Source organism: Lottia gigantea, assembly GCF_000327385.1.
Source record: "Lottia gigantea unplaced genomic scaffold LOTGIsca_143, whole genome shotgun sequence".
NCBI classification, from domain to species: domain Eukaryota; kingdom Metazoa; phylum Mollusca; class Gastropoda; family Lottiidae; genus Lottia; species Lottia gigantea.
The window spans coordinates 375,723-387,924 of record NW_008707672.1 but is presented as its reverse complement, the minus strand read 5'-3'; the positions used below and the strand labels follow the sequence as shown (position 1 = coordinate 387,924).

Sequence of the window (12,202 nt, the reverse complement as noted above, 5' to 3'; positions counted from 1 at the left end):
ACTCACGTAATCCCCACCAACATCCAACCATGTTTGTAGCTAATTTGAAGGCCTGCTGAAATTCTTACAGATAATGAAACGTTTGTACTAGATTTCATCTAATACTTGGAGTGTGTATTGCAAGTTTTGATTATTGAAATTTTATTCGAAAACAATAATTATATCTAGTTTCCAGACATTAGTGTTCTTGAGACGTTTCAGATAATTTGTATTTTTCAAGATGGAGGGTACACGGTTGTTCCCGATGAATTAAATCCTTTGTCGTCCTGAAACGTCTCTAATCGTTCTGGATCGCCTATAATCGATACCTATAATTGTACCCGACTGAATACCGACCAATAGACCATGACATGGGTAGGGGTAATAGTAGTATTTAGGTTTTTCGTTAGGTCTCATTTTGCATATAGAGGACTCCGATTGACAGCATTAGTAGTGGGGTAGGGGTAATCATGGAAGTTCCCACACAACTGACTCGTTTCTGGTACGCGGAAGTTTGCGCAAGTACCCGAAAGTACAATCCAAAGACCTGATGGAGGTCTGCTTCCCGTGAACAAGTGACCTATCTTTGGACGATTTTGGCCACTTTGCAGACACGGTCGTCTGAGGATCTAGCTTATACTCTGCTCGATATCCGCTCGAAAGTGCTAGAGGTTAAACCAAAAGCCCAAGAGGTGACAAGACAAGACAAGACAAGGTGAACTTCAGACAACTAAGACGTAAAATATGTTTAAAAACAGTTGCCGATCACATTTCGATAAACGACTATCGGAGAACTGAGACGATCGCTCCAGACGAGAGTGATCGCAAGTTCTTGACTTTTTGGGGGCAAAAATGCGGTCGATTGACCAAACAATGGCCGGTACTGTCAGGGACAAAACAATCCTTGGAAAATTTCTCATAAGCACATTTGAACGACAAAAGGCCGTCCGATGATTTTCTGTAGCTCCCTTTGTTAACCCCTCGGCTACATTAATTTGGCCACTCTCGACCGATCAACGTAGCAAGATTGCTCACTTGCGGTGATATGTGGGTCTCTACAGGGCCTTTGCTGTGTACCTACGCAAAATCGATCGCACGTGGATTCGTCCCTCCAGCAATATCCAATGGTTGGGACTTAATCGGGCAAGAAAATGGGTCGATTTGAGGCGATGCAAAACGACAATCGTGCCGTTCATAAAAAATAAATCATCCAGGATAATCTGGTAAAGATCGGGCTGATTGGAAAATACAATCCTTGGTCAAATTGGGGTATGAGCAATCGACAAGAAAATAATAGAATTTTGTTGTCTATTTTAAAGTTGAATTCACCCAATTTATAAAATAATTACTTACCTTTATTTCCTTCCTATTTCAAATGAATAGAGTTTCCTTATTATGGTTCGAATTCGTGTAAATTCACCTTAAATTCTGTTGAATAATTATTTTCTAACCTTCTGATCCAATACAAGACTTAAGTTGTTGACAGTCTTAATACGAGCCCATCTATAGTTTGGTGTCCTCCCATTGGTTAGATATCCCAATAGTCAACTAAGCGTTAAATGGCGATACTATCGGCAAGTGTCTTACGATTTGAGCATATTTTGCGATAGTAACGTTAAATGGTACCACAGACCTCTGATTGAAAATTTGAATTGCCATCGATACACATGAGAAGTTGAGAAAAACCTTTTTACAATTCCAAACAGCTTGTAATATATCTGTAATAAGTTGAGTTCACTTTGATACTTCTACATTCTACCTTTCAAATTGAATAATCTAAATGGGATTTGTCAAACAAAGAACAAAACTTTTATGTCTAAAATTAAAGTTAAATCTTACGAAATAAAGCGCACTGATAAGAACGGGTATATATAATTCGTTAATTGAAAACGAGCGATATGTTCAAACCGAGACGATGATCTAAAATAAAAAACAAAGAATGAGCACAGTAAATTATAAATGTGATTATTTATTCCAAAGACATCTGAGTACACAGGATACATAACTTACTATTTTACAAATATGTGGGGATAATTTTGCATCATGTTCATACATTATTCAAACCAAAGTATTGTGTCATTACACTCGGATGTAAACAGTGATGTTCCGATTGTCGGATACTAATAATGGGTGAACCAATGAGTTCACATCACGTTTTAAGATAAAAGCCGCATGGTTGCAAGCTTAATAAGGATTTTGGCCTCCAATTATGGTTTTCGAATGGATATTGGTTCTTTACAGTTGAATTTGGATATTTATGTGTTCAAAATCCGTCTATATCTAGTTTGCATCCGGTCTTTGTTTTGTACGGTGGTACCCAGGTGATAATTCTAGAATTTTGAATTATAAACTTGAAATTCCACCCGTAACTTTCACCCAGGTGCAATTACAAGATTTTAATTCAAAATTCGAGAATTATTGTGACAGGGTGTGTTTTGTTTTTATCTTTTACACAGGGGAGTTTGGTCCACGTGATACAATTTATAACAACGTGACGGTTATTGGTGATATTATAGCTAATAGGAATAAATTATTTCTGGTATAGCTATATTTCGTTTATATATTTCATTAAATGGTGTAATTAAGTTAGTAAGGTGGTATATTGTTCCGATACAGATCGGCGACTAATTTGTCCATGTGGTATTTTTCGGACGTGCGTGAAGCGAGTAGTTGATGTAGATGTGTAATAAATGTATATAAGTTGTATCTGTAATTATTCCATCCTTCGACCCGAATCCGTAGCGAGTCCCATTTTACCTTCTCAGATTGGGGCTGCGACATTATCATCTTGATGAAAATTAATTTTCACCCGGGTGGAAATTCAAGTTTTTATTTCAAAATTCTAGAATTATCACTATTGTTCCGGTGAATGATAAGCTAACTATAACAGCAACTGACGTCATTCAAACTGTGAAGGATATTTTTGGGTCGGATGCTGTCCTGTGTAACCCGTTCAGGTGATAATTAGGAAATAACAGATTTTGAAAGTGCAAGATGGTTTGTTGAGTCTTACTGTATCATTAAAGATGAGCCTGTACTGATTAAATTTACGAATTCGAGAGTAAAAGTGATGTCCTACGGAGCTCCTAAGGCGCAATTGTCCATACTTTTATAAAATATTTCGTTTTAACGAAATATTTAATTCGTTTAAACGAAATATTTAATTTGTTTAAACGAAATAATATTATATAATTAATTAAAATGAAATAATTATTTCATTTTAATGAAATAATTAAACGAAAAATCAATTCGTTAAAACGAAATATTTTATAAAAGTACGGAAAATTGCGCCTTAGGGGCGATCATGAATAAGCTTGAAAATTGAAAGTTGAGTTGGAGGGTCGTCTTCATAGAAGACAGTATGAGAATGGTGATATTTATGATGAAACAAGGTACATGAAGGTGCGTTTCCCTACTGGTATATCTTCTTTGCCTCATTCAGTTGTCTTTGAAACCGAGACTGGTGTTGATTAAAAATGTGTATCCCCAAATCATTTAAATGCACAGCGCCCAACTCGTCAATGTCGGGCCTGTGGTGAAAGAGGTCATATTAGGACTAACTGTGTTCATCCATATTGTGATAGAAGTAAAATTAGATGTTCTTGTCAACCCAAGGCTGTATGGGAAGTTGGTGCCACTGTCGTTCCTAATAAAACAAACGATGTTATAGCCGACAACTCTATTGTGGATGCTAATGTGTCACGTATTGAAGCGACAGATAGGTTGTCTGAAGTTGAAGATAAGTCTGAAGTTGAAGATAAGAATGAACTATGTACTGATGTAAATGGTGCAGAAGAATTAGATTCACTTCCTTAGTGTTTTTGAACATGGTGTTGATGCTGAAGATCAGTTTACTGATGATGATGAAGTTATGGAGATGACAGAAGGTGTTGGTATGGATGAAGGTAGATTAAGCGTTTCGGCAGCTGGAAAGAGGGACAAAGACACTGCTTCTAGGTCTCAGATTTCACTCCGGTCCAGGAAAATTCCACTGAAACGAAAGGGGAAGACAAGAAAGGAAAGTCAGGAGGAAATTAAAGTGGTGTCCGAACGATGTACAATAAATTGTTTATAAACTTATTTATTTTAATTTTCATGATACTCTTATCTTTAAATACAAGAAGTTTAAAGAGTGTTTCAAAGATGGCAGATGTATTTAATATGGCGAAATCCCTTTCCTGTGATAAACTGTGTCTCCAGGAAACCTTCTGGAATGAAACTTTTATTCGGGATTTCAAACATTTGTGAGACGGTATTATGTTTTACTGTTGTAATCAGTCTCACTCGACTGGTCGTCGTGGCTGTGCTATTCTAGTATCAAAATTTTATGCAAAATATGTTTCTTGTGAATATTTAGATATTGATGGGAGGTTATTGCACTGTGTTTTCGACAATGAAGTTGTAAAATTTGGTTAAAGAACTTTTGACTGCTGATGGTGTCAACGATTCTTTTGGTATTTTGGAAGCTGTTTGCACATTCTATTCGGCGCTTTATGCCAAGAATGCTAGTGTTCCAAATACAAGTGTTCGGTTAGTCCTCTTTCTAAATTCTCCAAATACTGTGATGGCGATTTCACTAAGGATGAGCTTTACAACGCCCTAAAAGGCATGTCTAGGGGCTTGATGGATTGAGACAGTCGAGTTTTTTTTTATCAAATTTTGGGATGTTCTTGGTGATTGTTATCTTAAAGTTATTCAAAATGTTGTTGGTGGCGATGAACTCTCATCTACAATGAAATGTGGGGGGATTTCAATATTTTACAGGATGCCCTATTGCTGCACGTCTTTACGTTCTATCTGCAGAGCGTCTTAATGCACATATAAAATCCAATGTAGATATGAAAGGAATCCCGATTCCAGTCTCTGATAGGATTTCATTAATTTACCAACATGTTGATGACATGACTTTAACCTTGTCTGATTTAGCTTCTGTAAATGCATCTTTCGATTTCATTTAGAAATATTGTAATTTATCTGGCGCAAAGGTCAATATTGAAAAGTCTGAATTGCTTGTTACGGGTAATGCCTCCTGCTCTGCCTTTGATTTAAGTCTGCCTTTGAAAATTCTTACTGATAGTATTCTTATACTTGAGGTTCATTAGGATCCAAATAAAAGTAGTTGTCAGCATCTAAATTGGGATGTTTCAAAATTCAAACGTGTTATTGGTATGTAGTCTTTGAGGCAAAGCAGTTATTCTACAGACACTTTATTTTTCACTCTTGTGGTATGTAGCTAGGATTATTAAAATTCTGGATTGGGTATGTGATGAATTCAATGTTACTATATACCAGAAGGGTTTTTTTTTGGGCAAAAACAATACAGGATTCATTAAATGTTCAACTGTTTTGGGTGAAAGACTTAAAGGTGAACATCCCTTTAATATCAATTCGATGTGACTCTTTTAGATTAAATTGGTGAGCTAAATATTTGAATCCTGATATTGATGCCACTTGGAAGCTATTTATGACTTATTTTCTGAAGCGGTCTAATGGTCTTGCATTGTCGTATGAACTGTTGTTTATAAAATATAGTTCAAGACTATTGTCATCGCTTCCATCTTTCCATCGTGAGATCCTTCTTGCATGGAATAAGATCAATTATGGTAATCGGGTTTATTCTGATGATTACAATCTTATTGTGAATCAGCCATTATTTTATTATCCCAATATTGTTCAATCACAGGGTTTGATAAATTTCAGTAGGTATTTTGAGATTCCGGAATAACAAAGATTTTTCGATATTATTGGTACTACAGGGCTTTTGTCAGAAAGCATCAAGCTAAAGTTCCTGATATTTTACACAACAGAATTTGCCACTATTATCATATTCTGAGTATGGCTTTGCCGCCATCTCGCTTTGAGAGGTAATAGTCAGTGGGATTAATCAAATTTCAATATTGAAGTTCAGGGGAAAACCATTATGGTTGATTCCTTTACTGCCAGCATATAATTATCTCAGAAATGTTGTTTTTAAGGAACCATCTTCCATATTTATTTACCATACAAAAACGATGCACTGGCATTTAACTGGTCACCATTATTCATAGTTCTCAAAACAGTCTGCATTAATTCGACATTTACATTTTCCGTTCCACGGTCAGATCTTATCTTTGTCGGCACACCATCAACAATTTGTACACATTTGGCGAAGTACTCGCATACAAAATAAGGATCGTTATTAGTCGCAGATACTTCCAGCCACATAATTCTCCTGGAATATCCATCTATGCAACCATGGATACACAGTCCAAAGGGTTTTAACTTGTCCCAGCCATCAATATGCCAGATGTAGCTCGGGTCGGGGACGCTATATTCACGTCTATGTAAACGTCTTCGTCGCCTGTGGTACACACCCTCAGGATAAGGATGCCGTAATATTGTCATGACACATTCACGTGTGATATTTTTGTCTAATTCGTAAATGCATCGTGCGATATCCGATATCCCTTGATCCATTTCTCAACTAATTTTCAATTGCATCATAAGTTCACTGGTTGCTTTTCGCCATTTCGTCGCAATCCAAGAGCTTTAAGTCTACGCTGAAGTTGTCTGTAGCCAATGTCGATATCATGATATACTTGTAGAAATGAGAGAATCCCCGCGTAAGGAAATCCACAGTAAAAATAGGAAGAGATTATCTCATCAACCCGTCCCTCTGTGTTTAACGGCAAATGTGAACACCGAATATTGATGATAAACAGCAGCAATAAAATCAAAATCAACATTGCTGACATTCTGTAAAATCAAAGACTACAATTAGGTTTCATTTCTAGTGAGGTTATAACAAACATGTTTTCCCTTCCGGCGTACGGAGTTCCTGTAATTCCGAAAAGATATGACCAGGTTTTGACGTCTCTTACCACTGAAAAGTCATTTGGTATTCGTGATATAATTAATATAGTGTCATCATTATCTGGTCAAGTTTTTCTATAGAATAACCACATACAGATGCTATAATAACCGTCTTTCGAACCCTTTAAAAGCTTAAAGACCGATTAAAAACTACATTGTGCAAAGACGTATGTTGATGAAAAACACCGCTTTATTATTGAATAATGGATTTTTTTAACTATTAAATTGTATGTGATATTTTTATGATTCACTAAATAAATATATATATAAGAAAAAACAATGAGTTCCCATCACGTTTTGAAGATAAAAGCTGCATGATTGCAAACTTGATTACGATTTTGGTTTTACATTCAATAACAACCATTTGTGGAAGAATTTGACACGAATCTTATCTTATTTTATATCTAATCTATATAACAGAAACAGAAAATATTATTTTACCATGTCAACTGGAATCAGAAGACCGTTAACATTTTTTTGCTGCTTGATTCTCTACGAAAATATACACAATGGATTAATAGGATTTGGCGAGCCTTGTAATGTGCTTATTTTCTGCATTTTATTGCATTCCGCCATATTTGGGGCAAACCTAAATTTTTCAGATACTCAGCAAAAGTGTAGGTGTATGGTAAAAAGCGGAGGTGTATTACCAAAAGTTTAGGTGTGCCGGATAATAACCTATTTTAAAGATCAAAGGATTGAGAAAAGTTATGGGTATAAGAAATATTAAATGCAAAATCAAACACTTATTAAAAAATTTCACAATCCATTCGGTTTATCTCATCTTAGTGTCAGAAAAAAGATTTGAGCCCTATTACCAATGAAGATAGAAATTTATAGGATTATTTGAAGGTACTTAATGATTTTAAAATAGTTCTGGTTATTTAAGGTTCATATGGTGTTTGCTTTTTGCACTATTTCCAGTTGATAATAGCTCGTATTATTGTCCTGTTATGAGTATTGTGAAATAATAATTGCATACCAGATTACGAATTTTGAGTTTTACCACATGTCGTCAATTCATACACTCTCTTTACCGAACCTGACTAGATTCTTCATAAACTGGTTCTAATACAATAACAATCTTCTCCTTGATAATAAATAAGGACCCTAATTAAGTGTAGCATTTTCATTCAAACCATAACACTCTTATATTTATGTTGAAGTTGTGAATTCATATAATAAAATTCCGTTAAAATTTGTCAGAACTAAACAAGTCTCCTTCATAGATATAAAAATCACCTGTTTCCAAAACTGCATATTTCCGAAAGTTGAACCACGGAATTTGTCTCGATTAAGTCAGTCTGCCTCCTATTTGTACTACGGTTCTATCAGGCTGGTGCCACCAATGAAATAAACACGGTTGATGTAATAAAAGAGGTGTGACAATGATCATTGAATTCATTAAAAGCAGCACATATTAAAGGGGAACAGTCGCCAATTTCTATGGTTAATTTAGGTCTTGAATATAATACAAGAAATGTACGGAAACCCCTTTAAATATACATTAAACTCGAAATTTCATTTTCTATTTCTATAAATATCTCTTCTATATTATGTGACATATTGTCAAGAAAAAACTAGTCGTCATTTTAACGCGGATACTTCTGGACACAAGTGGCTTTGGAGGCTCAAATTTCGACGGTGAGCTGTGAAAATTATTACTTTTAAGAAATCCCGTTTCTAAGAGTATTGGCCGGACAGATAATGAGCGTGTCCCTTTCAGTTCAGATCGATAGTTTTACTCATTGGTGTAAAGACAATTTCTGTTAGCAATTATTTAAAAATATAAAAATTTTCTTTTCAAATTTGTTGGTAAATCAAATATTGTTGACTTATTTTTAAAGACAAGTTAAAAATCAGCTTATATAGTATAGTCTTATATCCCTTTTACACTAGGCCCCGCATCGGTGCCTGGCTACGATCAAAACGTCTGTTTACACTGGCGTTCTGTGATTTGGGCCAGGCCCACTTTAAACGGAAATAAGCGTGCGCTCTCTAATTAAAAAGATTACAATTGTAGAGTGATATAGAAATACCACTGTTATAATAGTTCTCAGTACATCAATTGTAGAGTGATGTAGAAATACCACGGTTAAAATGGTGCTCAATACATTATTTGTAGAGCGATATAGAAATACCACTGTTAAAATAGTGCTCAATATATCAATCATAGAGTGATATAGAAATATCACTGTTAAACTAGTGCTCAATACATCAATTGTGGAGTGATATAGAAATACCACTGTTAAAATAGTGCTCAGTATATCAATTGTAGAGTGATATAGAAATATCACTGTTAAACTAGTGCTCAATACATCAATTGTGGAGTGATATAGAAATACCACTGTTAAAATAGTGCTCAATACATCAATTGTAGAGTGATATAGAAATACCACTGTTAAAATAGTACTCAATACATCAATTCTAGAGTGATATAGAAAAATACCACTTTTAAACTAGTTCTCAATATATCATTGTAGAGTTGTTATTCAGAGTTACGCGCTATGCGACTGACCTATTTTCATTTTGCGTCCCTATTATATATATAAGACAATAATGCTATACACAGTAAGCTGGTTGGGGTATCTAATTTATCAATACTACAACCCCCCACACCCCGTCCCCCCCCCCCCCCTCCCCAAAAAGAAAAAAAAAACAAATAGAATGCATAATAAAAATATGCTTTAATTGAATACAATTATTAACAGTAAATATTAAATATAGACAAATATATAGATAGAATTCTAAACGAATAATTATAAATGTGAAATATAAATGAAGAGAAAGGTGTGGTCCTCATGAATGCATTCAACTCGTTCCTTTTACAAGATTTTGGGCTTTCGTGACATCATATTACTTATAATATATATACTTCTTCGGAATCAACTAATCAATTAATTTTTTACTTAAATCGAAAAATGTTTTACAGCTTCATTCGCATTTACAATGTTCATGTGCAAGTGGTAAAATTAATTCGAAAATTGTAAAATTTAGAAATACCCTAAATTATATCCATTCATGGTTAATCACTGAATGCATAATTCGATTGATATACGTTTTAAAATGATTTATTTTGGAAATGAATAGATTAGGGAGAACTCTTTCGGAGAGGAATGATTTCACTGAGGATGAGAAACACTGGTTTAAAACATCAACCAGATCTGAACCTATACCCAACGAGTTTCCTGGGATACTCAACTGGTTGTGAGAAAATGGAACTAAGCCCTTACAACTTGTTCCTTTGTCTCACTGTAACAAATATTCATAAAATTCGAATACATTTCGGATCACCTAATGCCCCCCCCCCCCGGGCATTAGGTGATCCGACCCCTCAGTCCACCAATGCTTTGAGCTGCTTCTCATGACAATTTAAAAGGCTTTATACCTGTTCTGTCAAATCTATAAAGATCTTTCGAATTATTTCTGATAGAGGCGGCTATCATGCTGAAACTACTACCTGACGTAATTAGAACACTACACTTTGACAGTATGATTTGATCAATTACAGAAATTTCGAACCCAAGGCAGTCTGCACCCTTTCTGTCAATGTGTACGATCTTACCCCCGGAATCAAAATAACGCTTTGTGAATCGCCGTCGTGCTGAATCTCTAACTTCAATATTGTCAGTTGCGACAAATATTGTATTGTCAAATTTTTCCATAAAATCCCAAAGTTTTGGCACGCTCGTTAAATTATTCCTAGGTGCATCGTTGGGTAAATTTTTACTTCTCCCGATCCGGACATGCGCACAAGTCAAATTTTCTGGCAAAGCGAGCGTTTTTAAATGGTTGATCACGTAATGTGATGGTTTCATCAAATATTCCCAAATTAGTTTCACAATTTGGCTTCGTGTCGTCCCACCTTTTAGATAAGGGGGTAATTTATGCTGGATTTGGCTATACATGTTAACATAATTTTTAGAACTAGTTCGTAAATAAATCACCTCGGTCGTTTCGTTTAACGATAAAACAGTCCCTCTCTCGATGACTTTGTATGGTTTCCCGAACAGGTTACTTTCAGGAATAATCCAGTTGTATTTATTTGGAATAAAAAATTGTCGAACATCACAGGGTGTAGACATGACGATTCCAAACCTTCTATCCATCTGCATCGCATAAATGAAGGCATTAGTTATACTATGCTGTCGACCACCTAATCCATTACAACCTCGATTTTTATCACAAAAGTAGATTAAATATTTTCGTCTGTTTGCTGTTTTCAGTGACTTTGTAGCTTTCTGAAAATTCCTGGTAGCTAGGATACCTGACCCTGGATGTAACTTATTCTTTCTATTAGAAAAAACATCTGTGTCGTTAAAAGGAATCTTTGATCTAAAACCGATTTGTGGGAGAGATGTTGTATGAAAATATACCACTGTTAGTAATATTATTAATAATCCTGTACAGAGTTGAGTTCTGTTGATAGTCTTCCACATTCTTCAGTCTGAAATTATACAACTAATAATATTAAAAACATCCTTCAATCGGAAATTATAGAAATAACAATATTAAAAACATCCTTCAGTCTGAAATTATATAAATAACAACATTAAAAATATCCTTCAGTCTGAAATTATAGAAATAACAATATTAAAAATATCCTTCAATCTGAAATTATAGACATAACAATATTAAAAACATCCTTCAGTCTGAAATTATAGAAATAACAATATTAAAAACATCCTTCAATCTAAAATTATAGAAATAACAATATTAAAAACATCATTCAGTCTAAAATTATAGAAATAACAATATTAAAAACATCATTCAGTCTGAAATTATAGAAATAACAATATTAAAAACATCCTTCAGTCTGAAATTATATAAATAACAACATTAAAAATATCCTTCAGTCTGAAATTATAGAAATAACAATACTAAAAACATCCTTCAGTCTGAAATTATAGAAATAACAATATTAAAAACATTCTGCAGTCTGTAATTATTAAAATAACAATATTAAAAACATCCTTCAGTCTGAAATTATAGACATAACAATATTTAAAACATCCTTCAGTCTGAAATTATAGAAATAACAATATTAAAAACATCCTTCAGTCTGAAATTATAGAAATAACAGTATTAAAAACATCCTTCAGTCTGAAATTATAGAAATAACAATATTAAAAACATCCTTCAGTCTGAAATTATAGATATAACAATATTAAAAACATCCTTCAGTCTAAAATTATAGATATAACAATATTAAAAACATCCTTCAGTCTAAAATTATAGATATAACAATATTAAAAACATTCTTCAGTCTGAAATTATAGAAATAACAATATTAAAAACATTCTTCAGTCTGAAATTATAGATATAACAATAATAAAAACATTCTTCAGTCTGAAATTATAGAAATAACAAT

At 34.1% G+C, this 12,202-nt stretch overlaps 1 protein-coding gene across 1 annotated transcript; it reads right to left on the bottom strand.

The window, feature by feature from the left end:
* Window positions 1-10,193: 10,193 nt before the first annotated feature.
* Window positions 10,194-11,270, bottom strand: LOTGIDRAFT_172866 (hypothetical protein; the record flags this gene model as incomplete). Its single annotated transcript, XM_009050049.1, has 2 exons — window positions 10,194-10,291; window positions 10,397-11,270. The coding sequence occupies 2 exons, from the start codon at window positions 11,268-11,270 to the stop codon at window positions 10,194-10,196; spliced, it is 972 nt and encodes a 323-aa protein (XP_009048297.1).
* Window positions 11,271-12,202: the final 932 nt, after the last annotated feature.